General features: G+C 43.9%; 1 protein-coding gene across 6 annotated transcripts in view; it reads left to right on the top strand.

Annotated features, from left to right (window-relative positions):
• The window catches only part of CNKSR2 (connector enhancer of kinase suppressor of Ras 2), a 589,838-nt gene that overhangs the window by 476,499 nt on the left and 91,932 nt on the right, over window positions 1-21,407 (top strand). For all 6 annotated transcript variants that reach the window (XM_073565850.1, XM_073565849.1, XM_073565848.1 and 3 more), the window contains one exon: window positions 2,716-2,888. In XM_073565850.1, coding sequence (XP_073421951.1) covers window positions 2,716-2,888 — 173 coding nt within the window. The remainder of the gene's footprint in view (window positions 1-2,715; window positions 2,889-21,407) is intronic.

Below are 21,407 nucleotides of genomic sequence, written 5' to 3'. Positions count from 1 at the left end.
GTCATCCTTGCCTGTATCATGCTAATCACTCTGTGTGACCAGATTTTCTCAATTCTTTAAGAAAAAAAAATATGCCGTGTGTACATGAAAATCGGACCACACTTGGATGTCATCTGAGTGCGTTCTGATGTTTTCCACGGACCCATAGGCATGAATGACCGAATGCCATGCGATTATTAGAGGCAAATCGTGCATGCTTCAATTTTTTTTTGCTCAAACAGATTTAGTCACAGGAAAAAATTGGACATGTGCACTGTGCCATTGAATAATATAGTGACGAATGCCATCTGTCAGAGCGATAGATAGCACTAGTATGATATTTGCGGTCTTATGCACGAGCCCTTAGAGGTCACACCTCACAACGTACAGGACTTAAAGAATATGCTGCTGACAACTTGGTGCCAAATAGCATCGGGCAGGGGTGTTGTAGAGTCAGCGCCTCAATAAGTAACAGCTGTTTTGGTGAAAAGAGGATGAATGAACTCATGGAGATCAACATCCAACACTGCGGAGACACCATCACATGTTTCTCAACGCAGTGATTCTAGAGCAATGCCTCCATCCCTTATGGGAAATATGTAAAAATATGCAAAACACAAGCCGGGGAGACACCATCACGTTTCTCAACGCAAGCAATGACCAGCCAGGTCTTTCCCCGGGAAGGAACAACCACGGGAAGGGCAGTCTCCAATGAAGGAAACCTATGCCAAAACATGGTATCCATCCACAGACAGCTGTTTCAGGGTATTGCCCCTCATCAGTGTGGAGTAGGAAACTGGCTAGTAGGAGCAATGCCTAGTAGAAGACTGTGAAAAATGAGGATGAATGAACTCACACTGCGGAGACACCATCACATGTTTCTCAACGCAGTGATTCAGTGATTTTACTAGGCATTGCTCCTACTGGCCAGTTTCCTACTCCACACTGATGAGGGGCAATACCCCGAAACAGCTGTCTGTGGATGGATACCATGTTTTGGCATAGGTGGTTTCCTTCATTGGAGACTGCCCTTCCCGTGGTTGTTCCTTCCCGGGGAAAGACCTGGCTAGTCATTGCTTGCGTTGAAAAACATGTGATGGTGTCTATGCGGCTTGTGCTTTGCACAGCTGTTTTGGTGTCACAAGGATTAGCTACACAGTATTAGGCATGTGGTTATAGTATTCTGGCCGATTGGTGTGTAAAAGAGCAGAGTTAGTCATTTAGGAAATTGTCACAATACGTTATCAAAAGTGGTCACTTTGAAATTTAGGATTTGGCCTCCTCGGCCATACCCGAGGCTAATAGGTGGTTAAAATCAAATAAACATGCAATTATGTTATGGACAAGACTATGCAGTACATTAGGTCAATCTGATCAGTACTGTGTATAAAAACGTGTGACCTTTCAAAGAAATCTTGGGGATCAGGACCAATTCCATGTCAGCCCCTATTGTTATATCATTGACATTCAGGATTACACACAGAGATGACATTCATTATGTTAATTTTCACAATGCCTGAATGATACTGCTCTGGCTCCACTATTTAGCTGGTATACAAGTAAATGGGGCTTTACTGCACTACCGGACACAGTCATAGGCTAGAGTGGCATTACCTCTGGATAAAGGATAGTTTTTGTTATATTCTCTAAGAATACCATTAAAGGGATTGTTGGTAATTTTTTTAGAAATCATTCAGATGAAAAAGATGTGGAATAAAGCATTAACGTTTTCTTGTTCGTTTTAACTGCCATTGTTGCCATTTCTGTCACATTGCTCCACAACAGTTTCTGCTTACTTCCTTCAGCTATGACACGTCATCTATGCACATCTGACCACTGACTATCACTAGCCTCAGAGGTTCCAGGCCTTATGCCAACTTCACTACTAAGGCCAGTGATGGGCTGCTGTGGTCACATGCGCATCTAAGACACATTGACTGTAGGATGCAAGCGGAGACCGGTGGGGACCACCAGTGTGGCAGATGAGAATTAAAAAAGGAGTATAGATTATGCCATTGCTATTTTAATAATAGCTTTAAGCTGAAACTCCCACCTGACTTTCACCTCTTTTCTCGATAGATGATTGTATAATTTGATCGCTTTCTCATCCTAGGCTTCATCTTGCCCTTGCCTATTGCAGCTAGATAAATCACAGTGGCTGACCTCCGTTCCTCCCTAGTGTTCAGGGGAAATCCTGTGAAATACAAGAGCCGCTTTTCATAGAAATTCTGCTTCGTGCACTATGTTACACGATCTCCAGATAAAATAGCTTCAGGATATTTCTTTGTGTTCGTAGTCACCAGCTTCTGAATTCAGCCAGATGAAAGCACGCCTGCGTTTGATGATTTAAAGCCCTCATAAATACACAATAATGTTGTACTTGCAAAACAAACACTTATTTTGTATTGCGCGTCTTAAATGGGGTTATTTACGGTCCTCTGCGTGCTATGTACACGTTTGTTTTCTCTGTAGCGAGATGGGTGCTTGTGGCGCATGAGATCGCTTTTTGTAGCATATGTACAGTGCCTAAGAGTGGTTCTCAGTCTTCCCTGTCCCCTTGATATACAGCCCCATGCACAAAGTGTCCTCGTCCCTGTCATAGCTTTTTATTTGTGTCTGTGATGTTTGTATCCCGAAGTTGCACCGGTGGGGACAACATTAGTAAATGTTTATAGAAGATAATCTCATAAGGGTTTAACACCATTCTTCATTTATCTTCATTGTATTGTTCTCCAGGTCCTGTTCCTGGGAAAAGTAAAAGACGTATATCATGTAAAGACTTGGGAAGGGGCGATTGTGAAGGATGGCTATGGAAGAAGAAAGATGCGAAGAGCTATTTTTCACAGAAGTGGAAAAAGTATTGGTTTGTCTTGAAGGATTCTTCCATGTACTGGTACAGCAATGAGGAGGTAAAGACGTCTTCCTGTTCGCAACGGTCTGTACTGGTAAATTGTCATATTGTTATGTGTATGTGTGAAATTTCATCTGATTTATAAGAAGTCACTAATTTACATTTTGCATTTTACTAATTTACATTTTGCATGTACCAAATAATATGTGCGTGAATCATTGTATTTTCATAGTTTCATAATTTATAAGGTTGAAGTTAGACATAAGTTCATCCTAAAACCTAACATGTTGATTGAGGCAAAAATCCCATGAAGCAGATACTAATTAATAATAATAATAATAATAATAAATTTTATTTCTATAGCGCCGACATATTCCACAGCACTTTACATTTCAGAGGGGACTTGTGCAGACAATAGACATTACAGCATAACAATAATCACATAGATCATAACAGATACCAAGAGGAATGAGGGCTCTGCTCGCAAGCTTACAATCTATGAGGAAAAAAGGGAGACACGAAAGGTGGGTGGTAATAGTTGCCCTGATTGTATGGACCAGCCATAATGTTAAGTGTGTAACAGTACAGACACAGAGGGCTAATGGATGCATAAAGCATGTGGGAACATGATGCGGGGAACCTGGTTATGGTAAAAACTTTTGGCTGTGCCACACAGGGATAGATTAGGTTAATGTGTTGAGGCGGTAGGCCAGTCTGAATAAATGAGTTTTCAGGGCACGCTTAAAATTGTGGGGATTGGGGACTAATCGTATTGACCTGAGAAGTGCATTCCAAAGAATTGGCGCAGCACGTGTATAGTCTTGGAGACGGGAGTGGGAGGTTCTGATTATTGTGGATGCTAACCTCAGGTCATCAGCAGAACGGAGGGCGCGGGTAGGATGGTATACTGAAACAAGGGAGGAGATGTAGGGTGGTGCTGAGCCATGAAGAGCTTTGTGGGTGAGGGTAATAAGTTTATACTGAATTCTGGAGTGGATGGGTAGCCAGTGTAATGACTGGCACAAGGTAGAGGCATCGGTGTAACGATTGGCGAGGAATATGATCCTGGCAGCACCATTCAAGACAGATTGGAGGGGGGAGAGTTTGGTAAGAGGGAGACCGATTAGAAGAGAGTTACAATAGTTGAGACGAGAATGAATAAGAGAAACAGTAAGAGTTTTTGCGGAGTCAAAAGTAAGAAACGGTCGAATTCTAGAAATGTTTTTGAGGTGCAGATAACAAGAGCGAGCCAGTGATCGGATGTGGGGGACAAAGGAAAGCTCGGAGTCAAGTATGACCCCAAGACAGCGGGCATGTTGCTGGGGAGTAATAGTGGAACCACACACAGAAATGGCAATGTCGGGTATAGGTACATTAGTAGCGGGAGGAAACACAAGGAGTTCAGTCTTTGACAGGTTCAATTCCAGATATAGTGAGGACATGATGTTAGACACAGCGTTTAGACAATCGCTGGTGTTTTCTAGAAAGGCAGGCGTGATGTCAGGAGAAGAAGCGTATAATTGGGTGTCAACAACATAGAGATGGTACTGGAAACCAAATCTACTGATTGATTGACCAATAGAGGCAGTGTACAAAGAGAAGAGGAGGGGGGGCCTAGGACTGATCCTTGAGGGACCCCAACAGCAAGGGGAAGATGAGAGGAGGAGGACCCAGCAAAAGATACAGTAAAGGAGCTGTCAGAGAGATAGGAGGAGAACCAGGAGAGAACGGTGTCCTTGAGGTCAATGGAACAAAGCATAGTGAGGAGGAGCTGATGATCCACAGTGTCGAATGCTGCAGAGAGATCCAAGAGAATTAGCATGGAGTAATGACCATTTGATTTAGCTGTTAGTAGATCATTAGAGACTTTAGTGAGGGGAGTTTCAGTAGAGTGTAAAGAGCGGAAACCGGATTGGAGAGGGTTGAGAAGAGAGTTATCAAAGTGATAGCGGATAAGACGGGAGTAGACCAGGTGTTCCAGGAGTTTAGAGATGAAGGCAAGGTTAGATACAGGTCTATAGTTAGCGGCACAGTTTTGGTCGAGGAATGGTTTTTTAAGTAGTGGATGTATGATGGCATGCTTAAATGAAGAGGGAAAGATACCAGAAGAGAGAGAGAGGTTAAATATTTTAGTTAGGTGAGGGGTGACAGCAGGGGAAAGGGACTGGAGTAGATGTGATGGAAATGGGTCACTGGTGCAAGTGGCTGGGCGAGAAGATGCAAGGAGCCTGCTTACTTCTTCTGTGACTGGTTCAAAATCAGAGCGTGAGCTAGATGCAGTGGGGGAGGGCGGACAGTGCATAGTATGAGGTGATTGGGAGATAATTTCCTGTCGTCTCTGGTCAATTTTTTCTTTGAAATAATTGGCCAGATCATCAGCTCGAAGCTTAGTGGTTGGGGCCTGTACTCTTGGGTTGAGTAGAGAACGAAAAGTGTCAGAGACGTTTAGGGTTATTGGACAGTGAGGTGATGAGGGTGTTGAAATAGGTTTGTTTTGAGAGGTGAAGGGCAGTGTTGTATATTCAAAGCATAAACTTATAATGGATGAAATCTTCGGGTAGGTTGGATTTTCTCCACAGACGTTCGGTGCACCTGGAGCACCGCTGCAGGAAACTTGTTTCCAGGGTATGCCAGGGTTGTCTAATTACCCCATAATAGCGGAAAATTCCCTCCCGCCTCCACATACAGCAATCAGACAAGTGCCCTGAATCAACATCCCATCACAGAATATAGTATTTATAGCTTGTATTAATATATTTTTCAAGAAAAGCAACCAGGCCTCCTTGTACTTTTGTAGTGAATCGACCATTACAACATGTGTCAGAGTGTTGGTTCCATAATCTCATTTCTCTTACAGTAAAGAATCTGTCTGTGATAATGATTAAACCCTCTTTTCTCTAGAAGTAGAGGATTCCTCTACTTTTCACCTAGTATTTAGAAAGACACAATGAACCATTATTGCATTTGCAGCTGTTTTTTGTTGGGTTTTAGTGTTTTTTTTGTTTAAACCAAATTCATCATTTGTTTTCCTTGTCTCCTTGATATACAGCCAGGAGCCTTTTTTTAAGTCTATTTTATTCATCTGCTTTTTTTTTTGCTTGTTTTTTTCACTGGGGCTTGGTGTTTTCGCCTGATCGATTGACTTTTCAAAAACACGAAACAATCACTGACCTCAGGGAGACCAGTCAAAGAAAACACTGCGGCAGCCGGCAAAGGCGCTCAATCAGTGAAATCCTAGGTGCATTGCTCCCTGGGAAATACGAATATGCAAATAAAGTCCGTGGAGCCTCATTTAAGAGTCTCAAACACGGGACTAGCCAGATCTTCCTCCAGGGAAGGACCCAGCCAAGGAGTGGCTCCTTTCGGAAAACCACCATTACCACCATATTAAGTGGCCCTTTAAGTCAATATCCAGTTCTTTACGAGTTTCCAGATATGAGAAGGGAAATACCAAGGCCAAGTATCCATCCACAGACAGCTGTTTCGGGGTGTTGCCCCTCATCAGTGTGGAATAGGATTCTGGCTAGGTGGGAGCAATGCCTAGTAGACCAACATCACGAAACAAAATGAGGCTCCATGGACTTTATTTGCATATTCGTATTTCCCAGGGAGCAATGCACCTAGGATTTCACTGATTGAGCGCCTTTGCCGGCTGCCGCAGTGTTTTCTTTGACTGGTCTCCCTGAGGTCAGTGATTGTTTCGTGATGTTGGTCTACTAGGCATTGCTCCCACCTAGCCAGAATCCTACTCCACACTGATGAGGGGCAACACCCCGAAACAGCTGTCTGTGGATGGATACCTGGCCTTGGTATTTCCCTTGTTATATCTGGAAACTCGTAAAGAGCTGGATATTGACTTAAAGGGCCAATTAACATGGTGGTAATGGTGGTTTCCGAAAGGAGCCACTCCTTGGCTGGGTCCTTCCCTGGAGGAAGATCTGGCTAGTCCTGTATTTGAGACTCTTAAATGAGGCTCCACAGACTTTATTTGCATATTCGTATTTCCCAGGGAGCAATGCACCTAGGATTTCACTGATTGAGAGCCTTTGCCGACTGCCGCAGTCTTTTCTTTGACTGGTCTCCCTGAGGTCAGTGATTGTTTTGTGATGTTGGCCTACTAGTCATTGCTCCCACCTAGCCAGAATCCTACTCCACACTGAGGGGCAACACCCTGAAACAGCTGTCTGTGGATACCTGGCCTTGGTATTTCCCTTGTCATATCTGGAAACTCGTAAAGAGCTGGATATTGACTTAAAGGGCCAATTAACATGGTGGTAATGGTGGTTTCCGAAAGGAGCCACTCCTTGGCTGGGTCCTTCCCTGGAGGCTCCACGGACTTTATTTGCATATTGACTTTTCAAAAAGTCATACAATTTTTCATAATCGTACTCCTTTCCTACACTAAAAACACCACGCAGATTAATGAATTTATCTGGAGCGCATTAAAGCTTGGAGCCACCAGTTGTCATTTACAGCCACCCAAATTTTGTGCAAAGGACAGCGGTGTCAAACTTTCATGGATTATCAACTCATAAGTGTTCTCTGAGCAATTATTTTTTAGTTTTACCTCACAGGAACCCCTGTTCCCCCCAAAAAAAAACAAAACAGGGTTTGGATATTGGTTGGTGAAGTTCCTCCACCTTTAGCAGACTGAAAGGTGGACTTTATTGTTTAACTTGGCGTTGCGGCTCATCCATGTGTGTGGTTGTGCGTGGTGCTGCAGCCTTGCCCCATTCACTCCAACAAGCATCCCTTAGTTGTTTATTACAGGGGTTTTTTGACCTGTTAATAAAGATAATATAGGGAATTGAATCTTATAATTGGAGAATGGAAAACAGAAGCCGTCGAAGATGTGCAAATCTTTTGAGATTTGAATTTTCCAGATTTGCTGAATTTTGCCAGGAAACTCAGTTTGTGAGGAGACACTAGTCTCTTTTCCTCCCATATTAATCTTCACTGTTGTGCTGTTGCACAGACTATCTTTTTAGTTTCTGTGGTGTTTTATGGCTTTCACTCCATATCTCTATGGTGCATCTGTGACCTCTTTTCACTATACAGATTTACTGCAATATGGCTGCTGCGTTTTCTGCTTCTTTTATATTGGCTATAATACGCTCTCCTGGTTGGCTTTACCGTGTCGTATGATTGTTTCAAGGCTTTGTGTGAAAGCCTGCACAAGGTCAAGTGATCTTTCTGTGGCTGATGCAACCTTCTGCATTGTGTAAAATGGCAGCAGCTAATGGCAGCGTGAAGCGAATCGCAAATTGTTTGTATTTGCCACATCCAGCGAAATCCAGATTCAGCTCAAATTCAATTTACATTAAATCAATTCACTCATTAGCAGAAGCCATACTTAGTACCCCAAACCACTGCGTGCTCCATAGCTTCAGCTGTGAAGGTCTTTAAGCTATGACATGCCAATCACCAGCCACCTGACTGCAGCCTATCCATGGCCTCAGCAGTCAGGTCACTGATGTTCTTGCTGTCATCACTTCTGGTAGAGCGGATAGCAACAGAGCGTTGAAACGGGGCAGATTCATGTGATAAGTATGACTTCTTTCTTTAGTATGACTTCTTTCTTAAGGATGGCTTCTTTATAATAAAAGAGCAGAAAAACAATTTAAGGCTTAGGATCTCTTATGTCAGTGTGGGTGTGTCTGATATTGTGATGCCACCAAATCGTCTCATGTTATTACTAGGACCCCTACTTTCTGCTGAACTCTAGGTGTGGTATCCCGATACCCGTTCTACTGCTGGTGATTAAAGCAGTTGTCATGTGGCAGTAGATTTGTTCCAGTGTGTCAGAATTAGTTTGGGCACTGTGAGTTAGAAAATGTAATACATTTCATTGTATACCGATGACTCATAAATGTGCTTTGCTGCCATCTACTCTCCAATGTGTATATGAAAGTTAAGTGATTATTCTTCTCACAACAAGCTGCCATAGAAATGGCTGGGAGGAGCCTCCCAGCTCAGGGCTCACACAGACTTCCTGAGTTTGTCCAGTGCTGGGCGGTTCAAGCTGCCTGAGGGAGTAAACACTACTGTTCCCATCATTGTTTTCCATGCGAGTCCTCGCTGAGGGGACATCTTTCTCCAAATAATCTCCTCCACAAAGGAATGAAGTCTTCTAGTCAGGAGAGCTAACGCTGCACATGTGCTCTCCTGCATGCTGGTTATCCTGTTTGCTTCTAGCAAGGAACAGATCCACGTGGCTGCCATGCCACCGACTTTGTTTAACCTACCCCCTGCGAAAGGGAATGGTAGGCCCGAAACTGTGAGTACTTCCACACTTTAGTGTGTTTCCACAGAGAAGCCAGTCTGTAAAGGTCCCTCCATCAGTGTAATATTTCTTGGACTGCACATAGCACTTCCACTAATAGCAAGTCAAGAGAACTCTGCTCCAGCCACCCTGAGAGACCATAACCTTGCTTGTCTCATGAGGAGAGAATCATTACTTTCATATGCGCAATATACTGTGAACTTTGCCTTTAAGAGAGAGACTGTACCTGTTACCTCTTTCAGTAAAATTGTTATGTTTACAAGTTCACCTGCGTGTCTGGCTGCTGGAGATTGCACAAACACCACGGGCGCTCCAAAACCTGCACCCAGACACCACCGCTACAGGAGTGCTTCCGGGGGGTCCTATACCATCCACAAGTGCCACCTCCCACAATTGACAATTGCTGTGGACACGAGGGAAGGGTTGAGGGGTCCAGCAACCCACTTCGGCTACGGTGACATTATCTGCTGCCAGTGGGACTACATGCCTCAGCTGGCCCTTCTGCAACATCTGGCGCCTCCCCAGTGGCCCACCACATAAGGATCCTTTAATATGTATTTTGTTTATAATACCTGTTTAGCCAAGTTTATTTTTTTAACCACAATTTTTTTTTACTTGTGCAGTTTGCTCTTACTCCTTGAGTTAGAATATTGAATAAATCAATGGAAGTCTGTCAGGAGCCTTATTGGTGCTAAAATAGTAACCTCTCCAGGTATAAGACATGTTCATACTTGCCCTTTTTGGCCGCATTACAAAAAAAAACGAACTTCCCATTTGTGTCAAGCACTCTGATTTCGTGCTGTAAACCTTATTCAAATCCCTATATTCCCTGCTGTGGTCAACAACCTGCGTATCATTAGTTAGGTGTCTTCATAACTGGCTTAGTGATCGGACCCAATAGGTAGAGATTAGCTAATTTGTTCGGATTCGGTTCCAAATACGATCTAAATAGAATTTTTATATTTTTTTGCAATATTCGTCTATTCGTCAAAAACAGCCTAACGTCATTAGAGTCAATGGGAGTAGAAATTGCCGAATATGTTCGGAAGCGATCATAAGACAAGCATTTGGCCCGAATAGTGTCCGAATATGGCACAAATATGTCAAAATCAGATTTGGGGCAAAAATCCGAACAAATTTGCTCATCTCTACCAATGAGTGGTCATAAATGACTGCACATCCAATTGGAAGAATGTCTCATGTGGGGTACCGCAGGTTTCTGTTTAACATATTTATCAGTGATTTAGATAAAGGAATTGAGGGTAAACAGATTAAATTTGCTTTTGACACAAAGCTAGGAGGGATAGCTAATACTAGAGAAGAGAGAGAGAATTCAAAAAGATCTAAACAAACTGGAACTGTGGGCAGCAACTAACAAAATGTTTTTTAACGGAGAAATGAAAAGTCCTACATCTGGGCAATAAAAATGAAAAAAGCATATACAGAATGGGAGAAATAGGACTAAGCAACAGCACATCTGGGAATGTTTAGCTTGCAAAAAAGAAGGCTAAGAGGAGATTTAATAACTGTCTACAAATATCTCAAGGGAAGTCACATTGTAGAGGGATTAGCTTTATTCTCATTTGCACAAGGAAAGACTAGAAGCAATGGAATGAAACTGAAAGGGAGAAGGTACAGTTTAGATATTAGAAAAACTGTTTTGACAGTGATAGTGATCAAAGAGGGGAACAGGCTACCACGATACGTGGTGGGTTCTCCTTCATTGGAAGTTTTCAAACAGTGGCTGGACAGACATCTGTCTGAGATGGTTTATGGAACCAGTGTGAATCCTGCATTGAGTAGGGCGTTGGACCAGATGACCCAGGAGGTCCCTTCCAACGCTACCTGTTATGAATGGGTCACCGAGGAGGAAAAAACAACACAAGCCAAGTCTCAGAAAACCAGAGTGGTTGGTAACTATGCAGATTGCAGATCCCTGATCTTACCACACAACTAGCAGCAGTCGTGGAGCTTACCTACAATGATCCTAGATGCCTCGTCACAACCGGAGAGCTACATAAGCCTAAAGCAGGAAAAGAGGAAAACTGCCCCAGAGCAGACCCCAAAGGAAAGACAGCCCCCCCACATGTATTGACGGTGAAACAAGATGAAAACACAAACAAAGGCAGAAAAATAGGCTGAGCAAACGATGGGGCCCGACTAACTAAAAAGGAGAGGAAAGGAAAGACACTGTCGTCAATCTGCCAAAATTCCAACCAAAATAATGTCCAACACTTCTGATAGCAAAATTAACCCTGAAGTCACTAGACTTCTCCCACTATATCAGCACTCTGAAATATTCTGAGACAGAGCAAAAAGAGGCCAATCTAATAAGGGACCAAAAGGCAAATACAGATAAATAGGAGTGGAAATTCAGCACAACCCCAGCAGGGGCTGGCTGACCACAAAAAAACTGAATTGACCAACAAGAGCAAGTGTGAACAATAGCAAAAACAAACTTAACTTGAGAAGACTAGAACAGAGCTGAAATCCAAGACCTGAGGAGCAGACTGAATCACCAGCACCAGGATAGGGCGTCGACTGTCTTATATCCAGTCTGATACTCCAGAGATCCAGTCGTTATCCTCCTCATCAGGTGGTAGATCACTACCAATTAAACCAACCTCACTACCTCCTGTCACCACCAGAGGGAGAACGGAAGGAGGAGCAGAAAATGAGTTCACAACAGTACCCCCCCTTGAGGAGGGGTCACCGAACCCTCATCCATGCCACCAGGCTGATCAGGATGGGCCCGGTGAAAAGCACGAACCAATTTATTGGCATGAATATCAGAGGCAGAGACCCAAGACCCATTATCCTTCTGGCCATAACCCTTCCATTTGACCAAATACTGGAGTCTCCGTCTAACCAAACGAGAATCCAATATTTTCTCTACCTCATATACCACATTGCCATTAACTAATACAGGGTCAGGAAGTGCCGCCACAGGAACTACTGGCTCAGCAAACCTCTTCAACAGTGACTTGTGAAATACGTTATGGATTTTGAACGTAACTGGAAGAGTCAATCAAAAAGAAACAGGATTAAGAATCTCCAAAATCTTATAAGGTCCAATAAATCTTGGCTTAAATTTTGAAGATGCAACCTTCATAGGAATATTCTTAGACGACAACCAAACCATATCACCCACTTTAAAGCGAGGACCAATGGTCCTATGCAGGTTGGAAAAGCGCTGGGCCTTTTCCTGAGAGAGTGACAACTTATCCACCACTTGGTCCCATATCTGCTGCATTCTCACAACCACAGTGTCCACACCTGGGCACGACGAAGATTCCACTTGCCCTGAAGAGAATCGAGGAAGAAACCCAAAATTACAGAAAAAGGGTGACATCAAAGTGGCAGAACTAGCTCTATTGTTCAGCGCAAATTCGGCCAAGGGCAAAAATGAGACCCAATCATCTTGATCAGCAGATATAAAACATCTTAAATAAGACTCCAGGGTCTGGTTTGTTCTCTCAGTCTGCCCATTGGTCTGGGGATGAAACGCAGAGAAGGATAACTGAATTTCCAGATTGGAACAAAAGGCTTTCCAGAATCTGGAAACAAACTGGACCCCTCTATCGGACACAATGTTCTCAGGAATCCCGTGTAACCGAACCACCTGTTGTAAAAACAAGGGTACCAACTCAGCAGAAGAAGGCAACTTTGGGAGTGGTACAAGATGGACCATCTTCGAAAATCTTTCACAAATCACCCAGATAACAGTCATTCTCTGAGAGACAGGAAGATCAGAAATAAAATCCATTGAGATATGGGTCCATGGCCTCTTGGGCACCGGCAGGGGCATCAGCAACCCACTAGAACGAGAACAGGGTTTAGACCGAGAACAAGTTCCACAGGACTGTACAAAATTGCTGACATCACGAGATAAGGCAGGCCACCAAAAGGACCGACTCACCAAATCTCTGGTACCAAAAATACCTGGATGACCAGCCAATGCGGAGCAATGGACTTCAGACATCACTCTCTTTCTCCACTGGTCAGGAACATACAATCTTCCCATAGGGCAATGCTCAGGCCTATCCTCGTGAAATTCCTCCAGGGAGCGTCTCAAATCGGGCGAAATGGCAGAAAGAACTACCCCCTCACCTAGGATAGTAGTAGGCTCGGTCACATTAAGAGAATCAACAAAGAAACTCCTAGAAAGGGCGTCTGCCTTAACATTCTTAGTGCCCGGAAGAAAAGAGACCACAAAATTAAAACGCGTGAAAAACAAGGCCCATCTAGCCTGTCTAGGATTCAAGCGTTTGGCCGACTCCAGATAAATCAGATTCTTGTGATCGGTGAGGACCACAAATTCATGTCTTGCTCCCTCCAACCAATTTCTCCACTCCTCAAATGCCCATTTCATGGCCAGCAATTCCCGATTCCCCACGTCATAGTTGCTGTTATGAATGAGTCACCGTAGGAGGCAAAAGCAGAAATACAAGCTAAGTCCAGAAAACCAGAGAAGTTGGCAACTATCAGATTGCAGACCCCTGAACCTATCAACACAACTAGCAGTAGCCGTGGGGGGTTCCTACGATGCCCTAGACCCCTCGATCACAGCCGGAGAAATACATAGGCCTAAAGAAAGAAAGGGGAAATCTAAACTGCCCCAGAGCAGACCCCAAAGCAATAGGCAGCCCCCAACATATAATGACGGTGAAGCAAGATGAAAATACTAACACAGACTGAAAGATAGACTGAGCAAAGACGGGGCCCCAAAACTACCTAGATAGGAAAGGACAGGAAGGCTGCTGTCTGCAATCTGCCAAAACCCTATCAAAGACATAAGCCAACCAGCTGATATGAAAAAGGCCCTGAAGCAGCTAGGCTTCCAAAACTGAATCAGCACTCAGGTATTTTCAGAAGACAGAGCTAAATGAATTCAGCACACCCCAGCAGGGAATGGCAGAAATCCAGAAAAACAAAGCAAAAACAAAGTCAAAGCACAAAAGCAAAAGGCCGAGCAGTAAACTTAGCTTTGGAGGAGCAGGAATTCAGACTGGTCTCCAAGGATCCCACAGAGAAATCACCCGCAGGGCAGAAGGGCGTCGGCAGCATTATATCCAGTCCGTAACTCCACTCAGCCAGTCACAATCATCAGCCTCAGGTGTTTGACAATCAGGCTCACTACCTTTCTTTACCAGAAGAGGGAGTTCCTCGGGCCTCAGTAATGAAGGGGAAAATGAACTCACAACAAGTTGCGTTCAGATGGGGAAAACTTTCGAGAAAAGAAGGCACAAGGATTCATCTTAGAAGTCACAGGGTCTTTTTGGGACAAAACAGCTCCTGCACCAATCTCAGAAGCGTCTACCTCCACTTGAAATGGAAGTGAGACATCAGGTTGCCGTAAAACTGGAGCTGAAGTAAATCTCCGCTTAAGCTCCTGAAATGCTGAGACAGCCTCAGGAGACCAATTCAGCACATCAGCTCCCTTCTTGGTCAGATCAGTCAGTGGTTTGACAATACTAGAAAAATTACCTATAAATTTACGATATAAATTAGCAAAACCCAAAAACTTCTGGAGAGCCTTCAAAGAGGTAGGCTGAACCCAATCATAAATGGCCTGTACCTTGGCCGGGTCCATTTCAATAGTCGATGGAGATAAGATAAATCCCAAAAATGAAATCCTCTGTACACCAAAGAGGCATTTCGATCCCTTAACAAACAGGGAATTCTCCCTCAAAATCCGGAACACAGTCCGGACATGTTCCACATGGGAATCCCAATCACTAGAAAAGATCAAAATATCATCCAGATAGATGATCAAAAACTTATCCACAAAGTCTCGGAAAATATCATTCATAAAGGAATGGAAGACAGAAGGGGCATTAGAGAGCCCAAAAGGCATCACCAGGTACTCAAAATGTCCCTCCGGAGTATTAAACGCCATCTTCCATTCATCCCCGTGCTTGATGCGAATAAGATTATACGCCCCCCTGAGGTCAAGCTTATTAAACCAGCAGGCTCTCTTACCTCTGATGTCTGATTTATTCTCCAGAGTTAACGGGTACTGATATTTAACCGTCATTTTGTTAAGGGAACGATAATCAATACACGGTCTTAATGAACCATCTTTCTTGGCCACAAAAAAAACAGCGCCTAAAGGTGACGAGGATGGTCTACTATGACCCTTCTCCAACGACTCCTTAATATAGGATCGCATAGCATCATGTTTCGGGTACAGATAAGTTGAAAAGCCGACCCTTGGGAAATTTACACCCAGGCATCAACTCAATTGCACAGTCATAACTCCTATGAGGAGGCAAAGACGCAGACTTAGGGTATGTGCACACGCTGCGGATTGGGGTGCGGATTTGGCCGCGCGGATTTTGTAAAATCCGCAGGTAAATCTGCAGGTCAAAAGACCTGCGGATTGCTCTGCGGTTTTGCCCTGCGGTTTTTCATCTCCACAATGGAGGAGATGGCAAACCGCAGCGGAATCCGCAGAAAGAATTGACATGTCAATTCTTTCTACGGTTTCAAAACCGCAGGAAAACCGCGCGTAAAAATTCGCACCGTCTGCACTGCGGTTTTTTATTCCCATAGGGAATAATGGTACTGTACACCGCAGCAAAAACTGCTGCGGAGCCGCAGTGGCCAAATCCACTGCGGAACCGCAGCAGAATCCGCAGCGTGTGCACACACCCTTACTCTCACTAAATACATCAGAGAAATTAGCCAGATAATCAGGAATATCATGAGGCTGAGGAGATGTGGAGAAAACAGGAGCGTCCCTAAGAACACACTGACAACTCCAACTCACCACAGACACAGATTTCCAATCCAAAACTGGGTTATGAGTTTGCAACCAGGGGAAACCCAGAACAATAGTATCATGCAAATTATGCAGCACCAAAAATTTACAATTTTCTTGGTGGTCTGGGGTAACTCGCATTATCACCTGGGTCCAATACTGAGGTTTATTCTCCGCCAAAGGAGTGGCATCAATACCCCTCAAAGGAACAGGCATCTGCAGAGGCATCATGGACAAACCACAACGTTTAGCAAAGTCCAAATCCATCAGATTCAGAGCTGCTCCTGAATCCACAAAAGCCTTAGTGGAAAATGTGGACAAGGAGCAGATCAGAGTAATTTCCAAAAGGAACTTAGGTTGTACACTGCCCACAGCAAATGTGTGTGAAAAATGTTTCTCTTGTTTAGGGCAGACAGAAATAGTATGAGAGGCGTCTCCACAGAAAAAACACAGCTTATTACTCCTTCTAAACTCCTGGCGTTGCGCCCTAGACAGAACCCCATCACATTGCACAGGTTCAGACATTTGTTCAAAAGGTGGCAGCGCCTCCCGTGTAGTTTTACGTTCACGTAAACGCCGATCAACTTGAATGGCTAATGACATAGAGCCATCCAGACCAGAGGGAACAGGAAATCCCACCATAACATCTTTTACGGTCTCTGATAAACCTTTCCGAAAGAGAGCTGCCAATGCACTATCATTCCATGTAGTATGGACCGCCCACTTTCGGAATTTTTGACAGTACAACTCTGCAGGATCCTGACCCTGGTCTAATGGCAACAGAGTTCTCTCAGCTTGATCAACGGTATTAGGTTCATCATACAACAACCCCAAGGCCTGAAAAAATGCATCCACATTAGTCAGAATAGGATTTTCAGGTGTCATAGAAAAAGCCCAATCCTGGGGATCGCCGCGCAGCAAGGAGATGACAATTTTAACCTGCTGCACAGAGCTCCCCGATGAGCTAGGCTTCAAGGCAAGAAATAATTTACAATTATTCTTAAAATTCAGAAATTTAGACCGATCCCCAGAAAACACATCAGGAGTAGGAATCTTTGGTTCAGCAGCATGTGACTGAATGAGATAGGTGGAAATTCCCTGTACTTCAGCAGCAAGTTGCTCCACACGATCAGACAGTTGCTTAATCTCCATTAGGAGAGGAAAAAAAAAATCCTCCTACGGCCCCAGAGAAAACGAGGAAAAAATATAATTTAAAAAAAAAAAATTCTGACAGTTTTTTTTTTTCCTTTTTAAACAATTTTCTCCTGCTTTTGAGTACCCTAGAATCTGCGGTATGGCTGGTGATTCTGTTATGAATGGGTCACCGAGGAGGAAAAAACAACACAATCCAAGTCTCAGAAAACCAGAGTGGTTGGTAACTATGCAGATTGCAGATCCCTGATCTTACCACACAACTAGCAGCAGTCGTGGAGCGTACCTACGATGATCCTAGACGCCTCGTCACAACCGGAGAGCTACATAAGCCTAAAGCAGGAAAAGAGGAAAACTGCCCCAGAGCAGACCCCAAAGGAAAGACAGCCCCCCACATGTATTGACGGTGAAACAAGATGAAAACACAAACAAAGGCAGAAAAATAGGCTGAGCAAACGATGGGGCCCGACTAACTAGAAAGGACAGGAAAGGAAAGACACTGTCTGCAATCTGCCAAGAACCCTACCAAAATAATGTCCAACACTTCTGATGGCAAAATTAATCCTGAAGTCACTAGACTTCTCCCACTATATCAGCACTCTGAAATATTCTGAGACAGAGCAAAATGAGGCCAATTTAATAAGGGACCAAAAGGCAAATACAGATAAATAGGAGTAGAAATTCAGCACAACCCCAGCAGGGGCTGGCTGACCACAAAAAAACTGAATTGAGCAACAAGAGCAAGTGTGAACAGTAGCAAAAACAAACTTAACTTGAGAAGACTGGAACAGAGCTGAAGTCCAAGACCTGAGAAGCAGACTGAATCACCAGCACCAGGATAGGGTGTCGGCTGTCTTATATCCAGTCTGATACTCCAGAAATCCAATCGTTATCCTCCTCATCAGGTGGCAGATCACTACCAATTAAACCAACCTCACTACCTCCTGTCACCACCAGAGGGAGAACGGAAGGAGGAGCAGAAAATGAATTCACAACAGCTACCATTCTAAGAAGTCATTTCTCACAGCAATTCGAGTGCTGTGCATGTTCCAGACTAGGAACATGTGGTGCAGGTGCAACATTTCTATTCCAATGTTTTGTACATAAGAGAATATTGGAGCCATCATTCAAGGCAAAGGGCAGGATTTACTGTGAAGAGCCAAAGCACTTTCCAGGACTACACTTGCCAACTCATTTGCAGTATTTTGGGGGTATTTTACATCATGGCATAATGTTTTGTCAAACAATTACCGTAATACCCTTTATTTGTGGAAACCTAAATATTTTTATAAGGAACAAATATTACAAATTTTAATACCTGAAGTCGACATAGTTTCTGTGGCTAGATATGGCCACGTCCTAGATGTGTGACGTCCGTCTGGTGCGAGTCTGAGCTGCAAGTAAGACAGCACCCCTAGACCCTTTACCCCTATAGAGGAATCTGGAATTACAATGGAGCCCAAGGAGTAGCTGCCTATGAGCGCAGTGGACCGGAGCAGGACGGTCGCCAGGAAGGGATTAATCAACGGGACCGAAAGCATAGTCAGGAGTCCAAGTCAAAACCGGGCGGGCAGCAGAGGTACAAAATCAGCAGGCTGAAGAAGGGTCGAAAATCCAGGCCAAGGTCAGAGTCAAAACCGGGAGAGCAGCAGAGGTACAGAATCGGCAGGCTGTAGAGAAGGGTCAGAAATCCAGGCTAAGGTCAGAGTCACAAAGCAATATAAACATTGGCACACTGGGGAAACCAAGACTATATCTGGCGGCCTGCAGGACAGGCTCCAAAATATTTGAAGGATACGACTATTCCTCACAGGCTCACAGCCTGATGACCTAATCTGGACCACCCCCAGGCCAGATGGCAATGCACCAACCCCTTCACCTCTGACAGAAGTGCAAAGCCTGCACCCATCAGACGCCTGCGCAGGGGACCCTTCTCTGTCACCAACATCACCCACAGGGCGATGCCCGACGACTGAGGCATGCGTCAAAGGAGCGGGTCCACATGAGGACATAGCCCTCCTATCGCCGGCACCACCAGTCGAAGGAGTTCGGCGCCTCCCAGCGGCCGAGGCAGGAACACCAGCCCCCGAGTCCGACGGCGACGTGACAGTCAGGCGCCTCCCAGTGGTCGAGGCAGGAACACCAACCCCCGAGTCCGACGGCGAGGTGACAGTCCGGCGCCTCCCAGTGGTCGAGGCAGGAACACCAGCCCCCGAGTCCGACGGCGAGGTGACAGTCCGGCGCCTCCCAGTGGCCGAGGCAGGAACACCAGCCCCCGAGTCCGACGGCGACGTCACAAGATGGAGTCCATTTACTTTTTCATTCCACGTTGTACTTGTCCCATCTATTTTAAGTCATTGTTTGAAAACCTTTTTGGATTTCAAGAACTTCATGTTTTTCTTAGGAGGTTTAGGATAGAATAAGTAAAGGCAGTTATTTTCTATTCTGCAATTTGTGGTCATTGGAAATAGTCTTTATTCTTAGAAAGCACCAAATGTAAAACAAACTGTCAATAAAATATTTCCATGATATATTCACATAATACAATAACCAAAATACAGAATAAAATTACAATTTTATGCTAAGTAGTATAGCTAAAACCCTAGTGATAAAGTGATGATCAGTTTCATGTAAGCGCAGAGTCTTTTCTCAGTATGACAGGAGCAAAAATGTACCGTTTCTCCCCAGAGAAATTATGTGGAACTTCAAAGCATATTTAGAAATTATTTTCTGGCTGCCACCTCTGGAATATAATATATTCTTTAGCAAGTATCCAGGATTTTACCATTTCTTGCAAATCTTGGGGATTGAATATTTATGCAAGCAGTTAGTAGCGATGCAGGATTCATGGCTTCAAACCGTTTCCTGATGATTGTATGTTTTATTCAGAAGCAAATTTGTTTATGGCATCATCAGTTGATTTTTTTTTTTTCTAGCTGTAGCAGTTCCGCTGTAAACTACTACCCCATTGTTTTTTTTATGTCTACAAATAATCTAGGTCAGTTTGTAGAAATTTGTTATCATTTTTAACAATATCTTACAAATCAGGATTTTCTTTATGGCTTTGTTCTGCTAAACTGTCATGTATTCAGATTGAGATTCTAATTTGGCTTTTATCCTGTCATATTGCAAGACTCGTTAAAGGGTTGATTGTGGCTTGTAGAATAGCTAGTTCCAACAGGTGGCGCTATAGAGTTCAAGTCCTCTTTCTCTCTGAAGAGGCAGTTTGCATATATGCATTCAATACTGTCTCATCAGCTGAAGCCCTATTCTTGAAGTTGGAAGAATGTAATACTTTGGCAGATGCCACTGTGTAGACACAAAGATACATATGTACTTTACGTATTTCTACAATCAATCCACATGGGTATGGGACAGGTTATTCAATTGCATTCTGTCTTGACACTCTTTTTGGCATATGAGAATGAGAAGCCAATGGCTCACTGTGAATATATGCTCTGAGCCACCTGGTAGGGACGACGGTCAGCATTCACTTGTATGGAAGTTCCATATTTTCTGAGCAAGCCTGAGTTCAGGCACCATTTGTGACATGGATGTATGCACTTTTGGCATATCTTGTTGATACTCCCATAAATGTTCAAAATGGAAATATTCCTTAAAAGGGAATCTGTGAGCAGGTTTTTGCTATTTAATCTGAGAGTATTATAATGCAGGGGCAGAGAGCCTGATAACAGCAATGTGTCATTTATTAGACTGTGTGGGTTAGTTTCAATACAATCATTGTTTTATCAGCATGATATTATCACTAGAGAACTTGGTGTCCTGTGCAAGTCACAACAAATAATCTGTGTAACTCACCCTCACTACTGATAGGCACTAGCTGACAATGTACAGCACACAGGAAGCAGCCAGGCAGGGGTGTGGGCGGGGTTATACGCAGCTCAGCATTCTGAGCACTGCTACATCTACAACAGAGAAAACAAATATTCCATCAGAACTACACTAAGCAGTCCAGTAAGTGACACATCCCTGAGATCAGGCTCTCTGCCCCTATATTGGAATTGGATTGGAATACAAGACTAGAAGGATACAACTTATTTGCAAGAAACAAACTTGATAAACGAGGAGGGGGTGTCGCATTGTATGTTCGAAACGCGTATATCTGCACAGAGATTGAAGCTTCAGAGACTGGGAGTTCTGTGGAAACTGTTTGGGTAAGAATACAAGGACAGAACAATGGAAAGGACACCATTGTAGGCATTTACTACAGGCCGCCTGTGCAAGCCGAAGATATAGATGAACTCTTTATGCATCAGATGGCCAAGTTCTCCAAAAAATATGACATAGTTGTCATGGGAGATTTCAACTATTCAGACATTTGTTGGGAATCTCTCTCAGGCAAAACTAACAGGTCAAGG

This window comes from Dendrobates tinctorius, unplaced genomic scaffold (assembly GCF_039654945.1).
Source record: "Dendrobates tinctorius isolate UK_male_01 unplaced genomic scaffold, ASM3965494v1 ptg000016l, whole genome shotgun sequence".
In the NCBI taxonomy this organism is placed as follows: domain Eukaryota; kingdom Metazoa; phylum Chordata; class Amphibia; order Anura; family Dendrobatidae; genus Dendrobates; species Dendrobates tinctorius.
This window is presented reverse-complemented; position numbering and strand designations above follow the sequence as displayed.